Here is a 20,527-nt window from a genome sequence, read left to right as displayed (position 1 = left end):
GGTAGCAGAGCTGAAGATGTTGAGGTTCTCTCGGTGAGTGACGAGAATGGATAGGATCAGGAATGAGGACATCAGAGGGACAGCTCATGTTAGATGGTTTGGAGAAAAAGCCAGGGAAGCCAGATTGAGATGGTTTGGACATGTTCAGAGGAGGGACAGTGAATACATTGGTAAAAGGATGCTGAGGTTAGAGCTGCCAGGAACTAGGCCTAGAGGAAGACCAAAGAGGAGGCTCTTGGATGTAGTGAAGGAGGACATGAGGATAGTTGGTGTGGGTGAGGAGGATACAGAGGATAGGGTTAAATGGAGGCAGATGATTTGCTGTGGCAACCCCTGGAGGGAGCAGCTGAAAGGAAAAGAAGAAGAAGATTAGGAAAACAAAAGTATGTTTTTGAAACTAGGCTGATTTTTTTTTTTTTTTTTTTTTTTTTTGGGGTTGTTTTTAAATGAAGCACTTCTTTTAAACCTAGCAATAATTTTTGCTTAGAGTACATGACCTTTGTCGTCGTTCTCCACAACTGAAGCACTTCAGATACTGTGGTCATTTGTTCTTGGCTGACATTCAACAATAGCTTCATTAGTTGAGTTTGGTCTTTTTGAGTTGAGGAAAGGACTGTCTGAGACTCAAGGCTCACATCAAGTCCTGGAAAGTCTTGAGAAAGACTTTCAGAGCTGCTCTCATCACGGCAGCAAGTCCTTTTGCTCCCATGAACTGAGGGGGAGATTTATCTGGCTTCGTTTCACCTTGAGTTTCCTGTTTTATCCCTTTTTTAATTTTACACCACGAGATTCTGTTTCTCTCAAGACTAACACCTTTGTAGTCTGAAATCAGAATTCCCCATGTTGAGCCATGGAAGCAACAGACAAAAAGTGAGGGGAGAAAAAGGAAAGACTATGTAGAATGATACAAGGAAGTAGGAAAAAGTCTATTTTTCCCAGATGAAATTTGGCAGGACTTTATGAAAAGCTTTTATCATGAGCAAACTCAGGAACTCAAACTGCTACTCGAGATTCAAAGTGATGAAACGGCTTTGGTGGGTTATTTTTTTCTCCTGGGTCTTTTCATGAAAGGAAACCATCAGGTCAGCAATGTAAAAACAGTCTGTTAACCCACAGTCAAGACACTGTGTCACTGGTATAATTTTTGTGCTTTAACTGAATGAATAGTGTTTTCCTTTTCTAATGAGGTTATCCTTGATGCTGTGGGCTGCCACCTCCATAGTGTACAAGAAATCAAAGCTCATGTTGACTGCAAAAGCTTGTTTACTGTTACTGAATGACCTTCTTATTCCTACAGATTATTACTTGCTGACTGACTCTGTGCTTCATTTTCACCTTGTGTGTTGAGTGTGAATGACAGAAAAAATACATTTTCTTCCTGTTAATGTTCCTGACAGTCATGTTTTCTTTTTTTCTTTTTTATGTCAGAATAAAAATATTAGTGTGTGTGAGCAACCTTTCTCTGTGTGTGAAGATCCACTGAGGTGGATCACTTGCTAATTGGCCATTCATGCCTCCCCTGGGGTCTGTGAAGCACATGACTGACAGGACTGATAATCAGTGTAATGGCAGCTAGTATCGGGGATGAGGCCAGCTGCCTGCCAAGGTGTTGAGAAAGCCTGCAGGAACAGAGTGAGAAGGTGGGAGGTTACTTCTTATCAAATCCGTCACTGGTGTGTAGTGCCTGTGAGTGTTCCAGGATGGCTGTACAGGGAGACCAGATCAGCCACTGTAAGCGCAGCTTGGCTATGAGCTTATTGTGCCCATTCCCACTCCTTGGGGTGGTATCAGTGCTAAGAAATGCCCCTTTTCTCCTTAATTTCTCTCAGTTCTGCTCCCCTCTCTCATTTCTTCTCATACCACTTCCTCTCATTTTTGCTCATTTTTGCCCATGCAACCATGGAGGTGTCATTAGCACCGTATCCTAATTAGTCCAGTGCCAGCTAATTGTGCTTCTGACGCTTTCTCTCTGGGGAGTCAGGCCTTGCTAATTTCAATAAGAGTAAACAAGCAAACTGCTCCCCACTGACGGCTATGGATTAATTAGAGGCTATCCACTGAATGTAGCGAATGAAGGAAGGGGTAGGAGTTTGAGGACAGAGGGGGGTTTGGGGAAGATGTAGTTTAGAGAGACAAACTGTAGATGAAGAAGGCGAGGTGAAAGAGAGTTCACATTTATTGTTGTCACGCAACACAGAGACTGACGCTCATTTTAAGAAATTACCATCACTTTCATTTTGCGCAGCCTTTCCAAGCGCTACCCTCTCGAGTGGCAGCTCCCCATTGAGAAACAATGGCCCGAATGTGTTGTTTTTCACGCGATTTATTTAAAAGGTGGAAATGAATCAAACGAGTCTGTTTTCTTTTCCTTGAGAGACACTGATTTGTCTACATGATAGGGCCTGGTTCACTACAGTTGCTTCTGCGCAGTCAGGGTGCCTTTTTCTATTCAGGCTTACAGAATTACCATGTTTTTCAGGTATTTCAGGTTGGCTGAGCAGGCATCCTTCTTTGCAGCAATCGTTTGCCTCATGTTCATGCAGTTACAGATACACCTGAGAGCTCCTTCAGTGCATTACAACTTTTTGTGCCTTTGTCCACTGAGCTACTCTGATAGGTTCCAGTACCTTGCTTAAGGCAGCTTCAGGTGCATTTCATGTGAGAATCTGTAAAAGTTAAAGAAAGTAAATAGAAAGAAAATATGATAAAATAGCTGTATATTGCCACAGTGGAAACAGCTTTTCTCTGTGTTGTGTCTGCATGTGCTGCAGGTATTTCTTTAGAAAACCGATTTGTGCAATGCAGTGAGAACAAAATGTCAATTACTGCATAGATGTATTCAGTAGAATACTCACACATAAAACCAGGCCTTACCTCTGCAAAGTTCTCCTGGTAACAGAAGTCATTTCTTACATACTATACTTAGTGAATCTTTTGTCTAAAGAGCAGCTTGACACATCCCCATCTCTTTTTGATGTGACTTTTGTGAAAGTTAATCTTAACAACAATGCAAATGGAAAGTGTGAACATATGATTCATCAGTGATCCTCTAATCCAGTCCTCCATCAGAAATGCTTTATATTTTGAAACTATAACTTTTTTTTTTTGGCTTTACCAGATGAGCTGATGTGAGCAGTGAGCAGGTGCACTCTCTTCCAGCCCCATATGAGAAACTCAAAGCAGTCAGCAGTGAATGGACGGACTGTGATGCGCTTGCCTATCTGTTTCTCTAGATTCTTTTTGCTATCTGTGAAATCCAAGTCTTCACATCTCACTGTTGTAGATTGTATCACACTCTTCCTTTCACCTAATTAAACTTTCTATTGAACTTAGTGCCATGCAACAAAAACCAGCTGGCAACAAGAGTGAGGTGATTTGCCTTTCTTCGTCCTCCTTTCCCAACCATTCTTCATCCCTTCCCTCCTTTCATTCTGGTGTGATTTGCAGGCAGGTTCGTTTTTCATGGCCCAGATATTTTGCTGCACCTATTGTCTAATCGGGTTCACTGAGGGTCTTTCTTTATTACCGCAAGCCTGTCCATGTGCCATTAGGTCAGGAATTAACAGTCGAGCCCCACATCCACTAGTGATGGGGCAGGCTTGTAAATCAGAGGCTGCTGAAAGGTGTATCACCTCCCTGAAGAGATGAATGGACAAGTGGACTTTCATCACACGCTTCATTTTTGACACTTAAGTGTAAATACAGGTGCTTGTTTAATACATATAAAGCATGAAAAGACAAATCCAGCTGCACACACACAGCATCCTCACACTTTTTAATGACAGCAGCCAGAACTATGTTAGTGGAGAAGTCTTGTCTGCGCTGATGTTGTGATGGACAGTTTTTGCGGGTGTTTTTTAAGATGTTAAAGGTAACTCTTCCGTGTGTGTGTATGTGTGTTGTGTGTGTGTGTGTGTGTGTGTGTGTGTTTTGCAAGTTTTGCCATCTGAACATGCGGATAAAGCTTGCGAATGAAACAGACGACGAGGGGGGGGGGATGCAGGAGGGATGGTTGTATGGAAAGGATTTATGAGTGTAATAATGGAGAATCAGTGGCTGGGCCATTGACACTGAGGCATTTTCTCTCATCCTCCTCTCATTATTGGATGGATGAAACAGGAAGGAGTAATCACAGCAACATATGGGCAGCAATAACATGCTGTTGTATCGAGGTCCAAATCACATACTGTGGTAATCGCTTTGACTTTATGCCAGTAAAGTGTCTATTGTTGTCTGTTGTCAAATTTGATGGTTTGACTTTAGAAATGTTCATCTATAACTTGTTGCATGTACAAAAGACACTGGTCAGCTTTAAGGTGCATCTTCATTATTTTCAGTGAAATGTGTGATTTAAACCATGTGCTAGGGCTCAGTGCATGTATTTCATCACTAGTCAGGTCAATTTCAAAAACTAAAATTGATGTGATAGATCCCCATTTTCATTAACCATTAACTGTTTGATCTGCTTTATGTTGAAGCATGTTTTACTTGATTTGGACAAAGTAATGCAAATTCAGTGAAAATTAAGGTTTTTTAAATTGGGTCCTACTAGCTGACTTGAACACAGTCCTGCAACAGTGTGACATGCTGGTCCATTTTGGTTCATTCTGATCCCCAGTTAGGGTATAAATTTGGATGTTTTCAATTATAATGTATTGACAAATTCTTCTATTTCGTTCTAATCATGTCAGATTAATGAATTGAATTTGAATTTAATCTATGTACAAGTGCTGCAATTAAATATAGAATAGCCATCTGGGAACAATGTAGGAAAAATGAAACTTGAGTAGCTAACTTCGTCTAATGAGCTAATGGCTGTTAAGGAAAAGAGCCTTTATTGGGTCTTTTAGGATGCTGTCAGCTGTTCAGGTCTCAGTCTGAGGCCTAAGCAGCTGAAGAGGTTGCTAGAGCTAATATGTTGCTGATGTAAAGTATGTTTACAATTTGATGTAGTCTCCTTTCAGTGTTTTTGTAACTTCATATATTATAGCTTCATATTATAACCCACTGCTTCATGTAGCACATAGGCAAATTATCTCCAAGGCCATTATGTCGGCACTTCCTGATTATCTGCGCTGCTGTAAACATTGGCAGCGATGACTGTTTGCAGTAATGTGATTTGTTCTTATTATCTGTCCTTAAGGTCACAACTGCATTAAGCAAAATTGCTTACGTACCCTTGGCCTTGTTCAGCTGACTGCAAATGAATTAAAGCTGCAGATTCTGGCCTGTCATGCTTCAGACTAAACTGTTAATGAAGGGTCTTGTGGTATGCTCAATTAGGGAGATAGTTTTGTTTTATCCAGTGGATGTTTTTGTACTTCTGTTTACTGCTTTGATATACTGGAGCATTAATGTAGAAACTTTACTTTGTGCTTTCTGGTAACTTTCAAGTTGTTTATCTGCAACTTGCTTGATTTTTATGCTGTTTTATTGGCCAAGTTTCCCATGGAGGGAGGCTGGTTGAAGAAATGCATCTGTCCTTCTGTCTTTACATGCTGTATTTTTTGCAATTTCAGTAAACCTACATCTACAGCACGTTGCAGGAACCTCTATGGCACATTTCCATAAACACTCCTTTCTGGCCGTCTCCGAGCAACAAACACCTGTCATTTCATAAATAACATCTGCAACATTATAAGGAACACCTGCTTTTGCCTGCATTGGCTGTTTTATGGTGACAGAATTGGATGTAATGAATGGCTAAATGCTTGCTTTTATTTTCATCAGTCAGTATTAGACACAGATTCCCAGCTAAACAGCTCTTTATTCATGTAGGGACAGTGATGTCTGTTATGAAAAAAATAAAGGTCAACTGTTAAAACAGCTACGCAACTTACTGTTAGAAAATGGCAAGATGCGTTCTTGGTCAAAATTGAAAACCAGGTTACTGCAGTAGTTTACAAAACAAACTTTTATTAATACGCTTATATAGCTTGAATCAGATGGATTAAAGGATTTTAACATTTAATTTCTACTGTCAAAAACAGGCTACATTGTATTTGATGAAGTGGCACTGATGGAACCTTGTAGTAACATGATTTTTTTCTCTGCATAATATTTTTCTCATCTTTTCTTCCTTTCTCCAGTTCCTGAAAATAAGAAAACAGTGTCACCACGATGTTCATTTAGTAGCTGTTCTGAAGCTTTTGAATGTGGTACATAGTCTTCCTCAGTAGATAAAGTTGCCCAGTTATCAAGGAATTACAGATGTTTGCTCAGCTAAAGCCTTTGCTAAGCCATTTTGGTGGACTGCAAAGCTTCCCATGCTGATGATTGATAGTTCAGTCCCTGGCTTCTTGCATGTTGAAGTGTCCTTGGGAAAGATACTGAACCCCAAGTTGCCCCTGGCGGCTGTTTCATCGGTGTTTGATTGTGAGTGACTGTGTGTGCAAATAGGTGAATGTCTAAATGTATAAAGTGTTATACAAGTATAAGACCATTTAACATCTGATCTGTCAAGCAGCTGTGCATTTAAAAAAAATAACAGTATTTATTATACTGTTTTTTAAACTCACTGCTTAAGTGTTTACTTCTTCAATGCTGGTGTTGGTTTTCAATCGCAAAACTGAAAAGGTTTCACCTGAATTGCCGCTGACGGCATGTGGAAAAGCTGTTGAGAGGTAACACAGCATATTTGACATGCTCATAGTGCATCAGTATCACCATCAGCCATACAAAATACTGACTGAAAGGGAGCAGGTTTGCTTAGTTAACATGAAGAATTAATTCTCTTCTGCTCATCTTTGCCCTCGCCGGAGCAGGGCAGTTCTGACTTGAAGCAGCAATAGCTTTGACGTTTGTAGGAGATGATAAAGAATCAGCCACTGGAGAAAGAGAAAATCTGAGGTGAGGTGATGCTGAAGGGCAGGTAGCTCAGAATCTAATAAGTGAAAATAAGATGCGCACCATGAAAGAAAGGAGGCAGTGAAAAACGTAAGATTTGGAATTAAGCTCTAAGTGTGCTTACATTCATCGAGTCAAATACTCATGAATTTAGACATCACAGTGTTTTTCACTCTATTTTGACTTTTATACTCAAACTCACTACTTCATTTCTCAACTCTTTATCAAACAAAAAGCCCATGTTGACAGGGGTGATGCAGAGTTGCCCTCATGTTCATCCGCTGTTGGAATTCAAAATAGAAAGCAATTAAAATATATGTTAATCCTCAGCTCATTTTTGCTGCTATCCAACAGTGCAGAGCAGCATAGTATTTCCATTGCAATTTGGATATATTTTTAGGGATTAACCAGATGATCTTGATGAGGTTAGGAGGTGATTGGGGAATCCCAGGCACACACACTTTACATCAGATGATGTAAAGGGCATGTGTTTCACTGAGATTGATGCAGTGATGTAAAAGACAGTGGGAATCCAGATTAGAGAAAATGACCCATGGGAATGGAATGAGAGATGGGTGAGGGGGATCAAGTGAGCAATGGAAAGTGAGACAGGCAAAAGATGGTCTCTGTGAACGTCTGATAACCCGTTTTCTCACTGCGACACATTTTGCTTTGAAGCCTGGTTTATTGCTGTGCTAGCCCAGAAACCAAGATATGCACTGAGGTTCTTTTTCTTTTTAATCTTCAGCTCTTGTTTTGTAAAGAAGGCTCAATTTCAATTGGACACTGCAGTGCCCGTAACCAAACCCTATTTTTAAAGTCTGACCTACCAAAATAATTTTCATGCAGCCCAATATATGTAATTAAAGTGCTGTGGGTCAGTTGTGCTGTTGCTGTCATAGCAGGAGTTTTTCTTAATTTCAGCAGTTATGTTGTTAGAACAAAGAATATAGAGCCCGGGTGTCAGTTCTGTAGTTAGATTCTGCTCCAAAATTTCAATAAGGTTAAACATTTTCCTACTAGCACAGGGAACCACTGAGGCTTTTGATTATCTGTGGAAAGCTTGTGCTGTGGTACACAGTGCTACTGGTACAGTTAGAATTGTGTCTAGTCATGTACTCAAAATATGTACTGAAACACAGATGCATTCTTCAGACCTCATTAACTCTCCCATGCAACTGTTATAGCTAACTACAGTCCCGACCTTGAAGTCTTGTTATTATGGTAATTTTACTGGAGCAACATTTTTGCAATTATTTATCATATTAAAATGGCAGCTTCAAATATTCATGTTATGTAGTTCTGTCATGTGCAGCTGCTGACATAAAGGACCATTCAGGGCAAAAGCACTGCTTTTCTTGATTTGAGGATAAAATGTAATTTATGTTCTGACAGACAGAAACACTGGGTGATTATGGCAAGATGAGAAGATGAGATGAGATAAACTTTATTAATCACTGAAGGGAAATTTAGGTAGAAAAAGTAAAACATTCTAAGTAGTAAAAAATAGTAACAGTCCAGCTTATGTTAATTAGTCTTCTGCCATTAGTTTAAGTATTGTAGAGCCTGATGGCAGTGGGGATAAAAGATCTTCTGTATCGTTCTGTCCTGCAGTGCAGTGAGGTGAGCTGTCCACTGCAGTTGCTTCTCTGGTCCTATATATAAAAGTGTGTCTGATGAGACGTGTCACCCACCACTTGCAAGGGGTTAATAGATGTTTGCTTCCTCTCTAGGTGGGTTTGTCACTGTCACTACCTGGAAATAGAGCTGAAAGCTGCGTGAGGACCCATGACAGGGAACACAGGGTGCAGTAACAGGAAAAGTTTTCAGACTGAGAGAAAAGCATTTCTGATCTGGATTAAGTGAAAAATAGGTAGAGTCCTGCAGATGGAATATAAATGCATATTGACCTTGTACTGTGCATGAGTGTGAGGTTATTTGATGGTTATGCATTTGTGAAGGAGAGAGAAAGTACTCAGGCAGCACATGGATTGTGGCTTGGCCCCAACAGAGGGTAATGGCCCTTATTCTAATCCTCTAAAAGATGAGGGGTACAAGAGGTTCAAATGCACAGAGACGACAGGGAGGAAAAGACAAAAAAAAAGGCAGGGCAGGGATGGAGAGCCCCCATTCCACGCCTCATTGAGTCCTCATTCAGAACAGCCGGCACTTCATTAAAAAACGAAGGCGTCTTCCACAGAAACTAAAAAAATGGGCTATTTGTTGTTCATACTCCCTCATAACACAGAGAGCCCACAGTGTGTATTTGTTTTATCACAACCACAGAGCACCCGAGCATATCTTTGAAGGAGGCGGGCCACAAATATGTAATTTATGATAATTGTTTTCTCTAAAAGTGTAAATATATTATGGTGATTATTTCCGGGGGAGCACGCACCAGCCAATGCGATGTTTCATCAGATGAGGGCAGAGAAATTGCTCAAGCAAAATGCTTCTGACACTGGTGAAGTGAGTGGGCTGGGATATCGTGTCAAAACAGTTGTACTTTCACACATGAATGCATCTAGACACAGTGACACCTGTAGACCCAACTGACTTCAAATAACTCACCAGCAACTTCATTTCTTTTACCTGAAATTATCCAGTGATGTTGGATTAAGTGCAGTTATTCTGACTGATTCTGTTGACATGGTTGTATCAGTGTGGAGTACTCCTCCTACAGGATAATTTTATACAGTGTGAGAACTTGTAGTTGCAAAGTATTGAATCCAGTGAAGAAGTGAAAACTATGTATTAACAAATTAAAAAAAAACTACTTTTTAAAGCTATAACAAAAATACAGGAAAAAGAAAAAAAAACAACTTTCAAATCTTATGCTAACATTACACCAATTCTTATTCTTAAAATTATTTGCCATAACATCTACATGTTCATGGCCAAATTTTATCTTTCCCCTGTACTTTTTCTGTATTCAAAAACTAAATTCAGTAAGAAAATGAATCTCTGTGTAGCAGTTTTCGCTCACTTCATCAGGGGCAAGGTTCATTTGTTTTTCTTTCCAAAACTCCTTTTGAGGGAGGGTCAAAATCACAGAGCAGCACAGTGAGTCGTTATATCTGACTCTCTATCTTAGTGTCTCCATCCCCCATGTATTGATCGTTCCGACCTTTCACCCTGACTGTGAGTAATGGAATTACCAGTTGTGGACAGAGGCCCTGGTCAAGGTGTTGTAAATGTACGGCACATGTTTGCGTGAACTCACCGATCGATGCTTTGCTTGCCTCCGTGTCAGGGGAGAATAGAACCAACCATCGTGTTTTTTCTGCCAGAGCTTTATCTCGATTTCTTACAAGTCCTTGAAATTTACCTGAAGCTCACTGGATTGGAGCCAGGCTCCTTTTTAACTTGAAGTGCACATACTCGTGCTTTTAAAAATATACATCCTGTTTTGATGTCTGGCACATAATTTAAATTTTGACTTGCATTGCCCAGCATTGTTCAGACAGGTGTAGCAGCTTGTAAAGACAATTCTTGATGTATTTTTAAAGAGTTGATTTTTAAATTGGATGCAAACACAGTGGACACCTGCTCTCACAGAATGATTGCTGGCATCAAAGGAAGCTAAAATCTTAATGTTGCGAGTCATCTAAGGATTCTTGCTTGGAAAACACTTCTTTAAGGAGTGAATCATGTGCCTTTTAAAGTCCTGGTTTGTTCCATATTTAAAATGTTTTCATATTTTCAACAAAATCAGACTCTTACAGTGGCAGAGCATTCTGACCACTACCGGCATGGACTGAGAGACCTGGGGTCGCTCCTGGAGAATTGCTGGCCTGAGATGAGATGACATACCACTTTAAGAGTCTATCAGATTTCATTCTGACAGATGGGACCACTGTGAGGAGGTACCGCTTGCTGATGGGAAAAATTGTGCTAGAAAAAAACTAAGCGTGGATTACGGGAAGGTGTAAGTGCTTGGGAGTGTTGTGACCACTTTACAGGAATGTTTGCGGGGGTTTCCACAAGATTATAATAGTCGCTGTCATTTTTGCTGTGTAGCTTCTGCTTTTATGTGACTCGGTGACCTTAGCCGTTTGCCAATTCACAGTACACACAAACACCAATGCCAGGAATTTCTTGATTTTTCTCTCTCTCTCTCTCGCCCTCTCTATCTCTCTCTCTCTCTCTCGCTCTCTCTCGCTCTCTCTCTCTCACTCACACACACACACACACACACACACACACACACACACACACACACACACACACACACGCACACGCACACGCGCAGAGATAAAGAGAGACAGAAAACACCCAGAATAGCATCACTGCTGCATCCATTGCATTCCACTTCCCAGCTGGCTGCCCTGTGGACACACACTAAAACTAACCCACACAGACTGCTGCCGTCTTACACACATACTAAACTACAGCAGACATGTCACTTACATATTTTTGAGCAGACTCTCATACACACAGGAATAATCACTCCCCCTTGCCAAAAACACACACTTCCCACTACAAACTTGAGACTCCCATTTGTCTGATTTGGTCCAAAGTGTTCACTGCTCGTCTCGCCCCATCAGTGAACAATACAAGTTCAGCCTAAGAGAGCCTGCAGCTAATCCTTCAGCTGTTTGGAGTTGGCAGTGGACAGCCGAAACATTGGAATAGTCTGCGCCCCCGCCAATTGTAGCACAGATCAGATATCAATTTGTCAACAGAGCTGGCTGGTCGGTTGGCTGGCTGGTACAGAGCCTGGAGGCAGAGGTGAGTCAGCAACTCAGACAGCCAAAAGTGGAGAGCCAGCCAAGCAAGGAGCCGGTGTATTCATCTGCAGAGTCTAAACTGACTTTTGGAGAAAAGTTAAGAAGTTGAGAAAATGTCCAGAGAGAACTTGACACATAACCGTGTCTCTCTGTGGATATTTAACATTTTAGACAAACTGTTCTTGGGCTTTACACCTTGCTTTTAGTTGCAATTGGTGGTTTCAAACCAACCATGTTACAGTATTGTTGTTTCTAATTTTGTCATTTGCATGTGGATTTTGATCCATTTCAGCCTCACCGGTGCAGTTTCAGACAAATTCTGAAGATCCCATGACAAAATCTATTTTGCAGCTATTGTTCTTCTTGTTTCCAGTATTTACTGTCACCTTCTTGCCAGAGCACATTGATCTTGATAATGTGAGTGGGATGGCAGCTTTAGTGCATGCAGGAAAACTTGGAGTGTTTACCAGCTCTGCTCTTGGCCATTGTTCAATAATGTTGTAATTCTTTTTGAATCTTTTATTTGAAGGAAGCATCATTGCTATGCCCCAGTATCCCTCGGTCAATGTATGACTGCATGTAACTATTTATTTTCATTATAGATAATTCTATTAAGCAGATTAATCATTAGGTCTAGAAAATTTCAGGAACAACAGATTCTTTGGTTCGATGACTTTGACAAACATTTGGAAATAATAACCCGTCATTACCAACAGACAAACAATCTGGCTGATGAAATTCATTCTGATTAAGTTTGAAAAGTGAAATTTTCTAATAGCCAGTGGAGACAATGAATTACCTGTTTTGTACAGTCAACAGTCTAAAATTCAAAAGTATTTAATTAATGAACAATAAAAGGTGAGATAGTCTGCAGATCTTCAAATTTATGAATTTTTGTTTAATAAGTGACTTAAATAATGGAATGAAAACAGTAATGAGGTGTTGACAGACTGATGACTTTGTATAATGATAACCTGTATCAGTGAGGAAAGATGAACAACAGACAATTTCAATCTAATTACCAGCCACATATTTTCTGCCAGGACAGACTGGAAATCCTTGTGGCCTGGCAGCGGATGCTTGGTCCTGGCCCCGGTGGTCTTCAGCAGCTTCCATCACTATGTGATTAATTGTTTTAGCTCTTCACCTTATGGTAAATTCAGTTCACTGAAACATCCAATACACAATAAATAAATTAACTGCACATGACCTTCATTACAGCTGAGATGAGAAAGCATTTGTTAAAACTTTTATGGCAAGAACCCCACACTTGTGAATGTTTTGAAAATGGACCATCCCAAGCTCTGGAAATCCCAAATCTGTCTGTTGGTGAATCATATGAACACCGCCCCCCCAATCTTAGCCACTGCTTCTGGACTCTGGCCACATCCTGCTCTTCAGACCTTCGTCAGATCATAAAGCCCCGTTTTCCCACTTGTGTGACACATCGCTGAATTAAAATCTATTATAAAACAGGACAGGGTCATTAAGAAGATGGATGATCAGTGTTGTCTGTGGGTTTGGCTTGTTCTTTGTCTACCTCGGGGCCCTCCTTCCCAACAAAGGTTTGCCCCCGGCAGCCCCTGCTGGGCATGGTGCTCTGACCGTAGGCAGGGTTTTTTTTTTGTGTGTGTTTGTGTATCCGTATGTGTATGTGTGCAGTCAGTGGAAGTTTAATATCCCAATAGCTCCACAGAGCTTAGAGGGGGAGAACTTTCTGACTTGAGTTAGCTGAGTTTGGAACAGGTTAGGATACAAACATACACATATGTATTGTACACACTCTCTTGGGTTTGTGTTGGAGGACAAGAGCTGAGGGACAAAGTGGGGTGGAGATATGGTGGATGACGGGGAAGAGCATTGACGCAGGAGCGCTCACAGCTCAGTGGGAGGAATATATAGATTGACAAGTATTGCTGTGCATGTTGTTATTTACCCGTTGTCTTCAGAGATGTATGGTAGTCATGGATATGCAGGAGTGTTTTGTCTGCAAGTATTCAACCACATACATTTGTCTCTACTTTCACTTATGATATATATCATGTACCCTCTTTGCCTGGTTGCAGTGTTTGTAGCTGCTTGTTATCCCACTCGGGCACAGGTGTGTTCCAGGAAACATGGTGCTGTTCAAGGTTTCCTCATTGATTTCTATTACAGCCTTGCTGACAACATTTTTATTATTGTGTACACTATCATTAACCCTGGATAAACACTGAGCCTGCATAATGCAAAGGGAGAGGTGTTGAATTTGAATTACCCTTTAGGATAAAATTTCACATCAGAAGAGATCATCGCACATCCACATCTTACAAAGACCTGATATAGCAGTGGCACTGTAAAAATAAGGACCAATATAGCTCTGGTAAAGCCAACTCCTGACTCAGAAAATATAATTTCCAATGCTCCCAGGAGGGAATGTTGTTGGGAAAGATTCCCTGAAGCAATCTCGCATAATAAATGAGGTGAAAAGACGTTGTGGGGTGAACTATTCTCACGCTCAAGGATTTCAGGAGCTCATGCGTGGCGGTCATCTATCACCCCAATTGACCAATTACTGTGCCAAGGCAGCCAGCGTCTAATGAGCTGCAAAAAACACAATGGAGTAAGAGTCGATACTGGGCAAATAAATTATTAATTGCTGTCTGAGATTTTTATTTGCTGGCTTGCAGTTACACTTGGCAGGGGTCGAAATGAATTGAGCTAAGAAAGAAGGTGAGGCTGTGGCTTTTAAATGATCTGATTTTTATGAACTCTGCTGTGGTCTGTAACCACTGCTGGATGGCATGGATTGTCATCTGTGGTTGATATATTTGAGAGGAGATGTTTCTGCTTTTTGTTGGAATTGTTTATCTTGGATGCAAGAGACTTTGGACAGGAAATCACAAGCATTTGTGCTGTTGATTTCCAGTTATCTTTTTCAGTGATAGAAGTGTTCAGATCATTTGACTCCTTAATATCAACAGTATTACACTATGGCATTTCAGTTTACCTGTGCAAAAACAAGTGTAACCAAGCAAAAACTTACTCAGATGCAGCATCTGTTCTTCAGTGAGGTTGAGATAAAACAGCAGTATCTCCCCAGATTAACCTTATCACACTGGAAATACACACCGTAAAGATTGCTGTTAATAACTGCAGCAACGATTTAAATGTTCCTTTGAGTTCAATACGTACATTTCATTTCTTTTTGTTAACACCACTTATCTTGGATCATTGTATCATTTACTGGCATCAACCTGTCTATTATTAAGGATGATTGATGTTATCGCCACTAATTCCTCAATTGTCTTAAATTCGTGTCATAGGAAATTATTGCGAAACGCTAGGTTTTCCTATATTTTTGTGATCCAGAAAAGCTCATTATGGCTATAATAGTGAACTCCACACTTTAAGAACAGAGCTAGAATGTGTCTTTTATTATGGTCAAAGCCAGCAGGGAAAACTAAGTTCCAATCCCTTCTCATATGTCACTAATCTGGTCAAACTGAAAATATTTTTTCACCCTGTCTGCAGACTGTCCTGATATAAATAACTTGTATGTGAGTTGTCTCCATTTAAGGTAGTTTGGTGAAAACTGGGAAAAAAAAGACAGATTATCATCCAAAGCGGTGTGACCTCTGGCAGTGTGCCTCTCTCACTATCTAACTGCCTTTAACTTTATTTGGCTGTCGACTTAAAAGAGTCTTGCTGAGCTGGCTGCTACGACTGTAGACACACACACACTTTACACTCATACACACAGTCTCAGAGATATCCTCCCATATGGCATCATTTAAAACTCCTGGCAACTAATGTTTGTGTTTATCAGGACAACAAAGCCCGCTCCATGGATCACAATGGAAAGCAGCTGAAAAGGTTCCTGTTTAATTTAGCAAACATGCTAACAATTCATTCCACGGCTTTTTTTTTTCAGTGATAGAGGTTACTAGGGGTCATGGTGGGACTGGGCACTGGCTTATATTTAGCCCATGGTGTCTCTGTCCAAGTGCCTTGATAGTGAGTCAACCATTGCTCCTGTTTGATACGTAATGTTAGGTGCTTCAAGTTAATCCTCTGATAAGGGATTCCTTCTCTTATTATGAATTAATAAGAGGATTAGCCTTGTAAAATGCCTGTAAATAGTGGAGTTGCCTGTACTGGAGCATGAGCAGAGCCTTATCCTTGATCCCTGCATGTGTTTATATGTAATTATAGTTCTGTTATTCAACTTGTTGAAATCATTCACGTATCATTATAATGTAGAGAACCTACTACTTACAGTTATCGTTTGTCAAGAGGAGGATCCTCTTGAAAACATTTGGCTCAGAGTCTTTAAAAAGTACTTTAATTTGTTTTATTTTTGTACTATAAGTCATTTTCAAGGAGGAAGATTAATTTGCATCTAATTTTGGAATCATATTATTCACATGTGTAAGTATTGGAGTTTTTATGTTGGCTTCCTGGCAGATCTTCTCTCATTAGCAGAGTATGTGAAACAGCAGAGTTAAGGCCATGGCCATGTTCTATCTATAGTGTGAGAGTGCATAACACTGGCCCTTTCTGGACTTAGTATTCCCTGCAATTTCTGTTATTCATACTGCCTGCCAATGAGTCCACACTTCTGGCACTCGACTGTGACCTGCAGAACAACAAACTGTGTGCGTGCGCGCGCGGGTGTGTGTGAGATTCTTGGGTAATGTGGAGTTGAAGGGGGCAGTCATGGAGGAGGTAATGTTGACGGTGATGGTAATGACTGTGAGCAGAAATAGCTGGGCTGCTCAATCCTCCAGGGCAGATGGATGAGTTATTGCATGAATGCTGGGAAAAAACCTGTGATAGCAGCCTGAGCTCCCAAACAAAAACTATAACACACACACACACACACACACACACACTTGTTCCCTTTGTAATGGTGACCCACTGTAGCGGTCAGCTGTGCTAGTGCTTAGCACTCTCGGCCACTGATGAAAAATGGTCTCATGGCACATGGCCTCTACCTCTGTATGTCTGAGAGCAACTGAGTCTGTCAATGTCTGTTTATGTCTTTCATTTGACCATCGTCGTTTGCTTCCCTTCCCCATCCTCCCTCTTCCTGGTCTTCGTCTGCATCTGAGCTTGAACTCGCTGAGGGAAAATGGAAACAATCAGAGGCAAATTGCCGTGCTGCCTCTGCATGCTGCACACAAGTGGAAGGGGAAGTGCTGCGTGCTTTCACAGGGTGCTTGCTGGCAGTTACCGAACAGCAGCGCGCTGATGGATGTGAACCAGGAATGATGCACACTGATAGCGCTGTGCCCGTTTCAGTCCCCTGAAAGATAGATTGAGAGTGAACGTTGCTGTGTGAGACAGAGGCGATGCCTTTTGAAAGCATATGGCAGCACAGCCCTTGAAATGTATTCATGGCACCATTCACATTGACTTGAGCACCGTTTGAAGTACTTCTGGAAATGCTTGGAAAGACAAACAGACACAATGCATAACTGCTGTCACTATCACTACACATTGTTTTCTATTTGCAACATAATGGAGTGAAAAAAATAACTGTGACCAGTTGGCTCCCCAGGTCAAGACTATAGTCCAGCATGAAATCTGTTACCACGAGTTATGAGTATCAACACTGTGTTCAGGCAAGGATTTGCCAGATCACCAGCAATGGATGGAGATATGCATAGATCAGGAAACAAACGTGGCAAAAGTTGGGAAAGTCAGTGTGCTGGTGTGTTTGAGCCAGAAGGAGTGTTTTTTCTTCTGATTAGCAACTTGTAGTGAGGTTACTCAGGTTTGGATAATTATTCTCATTTTCTTCCTGTTTCCCTTGCCTCTGTAATAATAATGGAGAAAATCATCTTGGTTGACAGTGACATTGTTACAGGTGAATTATATGGGTGGGCACACCTGCATTGGATGTCTTCACTGACATGGCTGTGTTAATTTGTGTGGCAGGATGTGTGAGAGGCAGCTTTCTAAGTGCGTGAGAGAATAATAACACATATGAAAGTCTATCTTTTTATTGTTTTGTGTTTAGGTACGCGGCCTGATCTTTGCCTCTCAGTTACAGTATATATCACATCACTGAATTTTGACTGTTACGAGTACCTCTCTCTTTCTCTCGTTCTCTAACTGCTGACAGGTAGCACCTGTCCTGCCCACTACGACCAGATGGACAATACCCCATTGCACCTGCCCCACTTGGTGGCAAGACTAGTTTTGTGCCAAGCCTCAGTGCTGGCACCTGAACATGCAAACACACACCCTGTTTCCCAACTTGGCATGGCATGTACAATAGCTGTTGCAAGCATTACACTACATTACACTACGTCAGAGGTACAGGTTTACTTTACAAAGGAAAGAAAAACTGCAAAGGCTGTGTTTGTTCAGACAGAGAGGAAATTATTTGCATTTTATTTTATGCTTTACTCTATATATACTCAGAAAATGATCATAGTTATTCCTTTATAAAGAATTGCAGGTTGTGGATTGAACTTTGCCTTGAGCTTGACAGATCGATTGTTGTGTTTAATTTTACCTTTGCCATTTCAACCATAAGCATTTAGAATGGGAAGACATGTACTGCATGAAATATCATGTATGTTAAATAATGAGAAGCCAAAATTTTGCCAAACTGTTGAATTTTAGCATATTTTGGCAGTATATTGCGACTTAGAAATTATGTGAAATATGCTTACTTGCTTTCTTGCTGAGAGTTAGGTTAGGATATCAGTATTAATCTGTCTGGTAAACACAAAACTGTGGCTGTTATTTTGGCAGTTTCAATTTTTCCTTAGTATCAAACAAAAGACATATAAGAAAACATTATTTATGTTAATTAATCAGATTTTGATATGCTGCTTGGTAGAATTCATTATCACTGGAAAGTGGAGCGCCTTTTTGCCCTTACTGCAGTCTTTTTGCTAAACTAATCAAAATATTTATTTTCCTAAATGCCAGACTATTATTTTAGACTTCCTTGCACCAATCCAATGACTTCAACAGCTTGTATATAGCCCGAGAGTCAAAAACAATGGCAAAAAATCCACTCAACACTTTTGTTGTGACTGTAACAGCTGAAGGCAACCGTGAGCTTTTCTTCTCTAGTTTATGACAGCTGGGCAGTAAAAGACATTTTAGTAAGTCCCTCAAACTGTATGGGGGGGCATATACAGTAGTCCTAAAATATCCCTATGCACACAGGTGGTGAGCAAAGACAGCAGTAGTAAAATAAAAATGGGAACTTTACAGAAGTCATTCCAATGTCCCACTGACAGCAGGGGGCCCCTGGAGTAAAGGCACCTGTGTTTACTGTGGCTTCAAAAACAAGAGGGAGGGGGGCTGAGATAAACAGAGAAGGGATGGCATAAAGAGGCAGACTTGGCACTGAACAGGCAGAAAGCTGGTTCCCCAAACTTTCCTCTCCACCCTCTTCTCTTCCTCCACTCTAGAGTCGATTCTCCTATCAACTGTCCCTTCCCTTGCCCCCTTGGCGCTCCAGGTAGATCTGGCTGGATGCATAGTGGTTTATATGTGATTTGATGTGATGTGAGCTGATGTGGCCCAGTCACACATCTGATACATCTGACATCTGAGGATAAGGGTTTAGGGATGTTTGAGTGTTTTTGTTTTATTTACCTTATTATTAAAATGGTCTCGATTGCTAAATTTCTTAATTAGATTTCTCCCAGTGGCACCGACAGTCCTGTCATTTCTGACTCACAGCAAACTCAAAGATGGCAAAAACAAGAAAAAAATCCTCCAGCTAGCTCCAGCCACCTTCTGTGAAGATATTTAAAATAAAAATTATGTTTTCTTAACAAGTGAGTCATCACCATTGCCACCCCTAGTCCATCCTCCCCAGTCTGGCTCAGACAGAGGTCAGGAAGGTGTCGTGTTTTCCCGGAGCATAAGAGGTGGGCTGCCTTGCACCTGCTCTCACAGTTTCTCCATAGCCGTCTCCTTTTCCACTTATTTGTTTCTCTCTTTTTTTGCCAGTGCTTCTATGACTGCTCTGGTACTGCTGCGCATGCAGCAAATATACAATAGCAAGGTTATTACACACCTCCACTATGTGTGTTTTTGTGTATCAGTGCTGTTATTAAAAGGGTGGGGGGTCAGTTGATCCTGAGGTTATTCCAGACATGTTCTTAATTTGTCTGGTTATATTGAGGTTTTCAATATTAAGGTTGGTATTGATGTCTAAACTCTGGCCTCAGGAATACAAATTTACACTCTTGCTAATGTTAACTTTAAGACAGACCTTTCTGCTCACACTCTCCTTAGTAAGACTCTTCTTCCTCACAGTTGTGTTGAGGAAAAGAAATAGAGTAGTTAGGAAGCTGGGCATGAAAAGAAACAGAGGCATGGGGGAATTTGTTATGTTTGGTGCTGAGATGGGTGACAGTTTCCTTGATCACGACCCTCCTCGTATCGGTGAAGAGGCAAAAAGTGTCTCCACATTGGGGTGAATGGCTGCACCAAGTGCCTTTTTGTCCTGTGACAGATGCACTCCACATGTGTCACAGCTGTGGACATGTCACCTCACTAGAGCAGAGAAGATGAGATAGAGAGAAGGACGGCAACAAGGGCACTACCACCAACTACACTGTCAGTCTGTCTATCAGCATACATTAAAATAGACACTGACTGCCCCTCTCTTTGTTTCTCCCCACAAATCTCCGTTGTTTCTGGAGGAGGTAGGTGTCGAGGACCTGCCTTGCTAAGTGCTTGTAGATAACCACTCACTGTCACTGCAAAATGCCTTAGCTCTCAACAAGAAAAAGCTTTAGATATAGTGATATTATGTGGCTGCATTGGGCCTCCAAATGATAGAAAGAGGGCTTTTTTGCTCACCTAGCTTCACCTAATACTTAAAAGAAATCTGGAAAACTGAAAATTGATACCAGTCTAAGTAAAAGGTTCTGAAACCTTTGAGTGTCTTAATGGAACAAGGCTTGCAATGTCTAATTTTTACACTTTTT

General features: G+C 40.9%; 1 protein-coding gene across 10 annotated transcripts in view; it reads left to right on the top strand.

Annotated features, from left to right (window-relative positions):
* Positions 1–20,527, top strand: part of LOC113127487 (receptor tyrosine-protein kinase erbB-4-like) — a 210,113-nt gene that overhangs the window by 19,958 nt on the left and 169,628 nt on the right. For 4 of the 10 annotated variants that reach the window (XM_026302131.1, XM_026302124.1, XM_026302125.1 and 1 more), the window contains exon 1: positions 13,070–13,141. The exons of 3 other annotated variants lie outside the window; for them this stretch is intronic. In XM_026302131.1, coding sequence (XP_026157916.1) covers positions 13,075–13,141 — 67 coding nt within the window. In that variant the 5' untranslated portion in view covers positions 13,070–13,074. Of the gene's footprint in view, positions 1–11,252; positions 11,578–12,708; positions 12,730–13,069; positions 13,142–20,527 lie in introns of those variants that run through there. 3 more of the 10 variants (XM_026302130.1, XM_026302127.1, XM_026302129.1) reach the window with 2 other exon arrangements.

Source organism: Mastacembelus armatus, chromosome 2, assembly GCF_900324485.2.
Source record: "Mastacembelus armatus chromosome 2, fMasArm1.2, whole genome shotgun sequence".
Classification (NCBI taxonomy): Eukaryota; Metazoa; Chordata; class Actinopteri; order Synbranchiformes; family Mastacembelidae; genus Mastacembelus; species Mastacembelus armatus.
The sequence above is the reverse complement of the archived record's forward strand: the minus strand, read 5'-3'. Positions and strand labels throughout refer to the sequence as shown.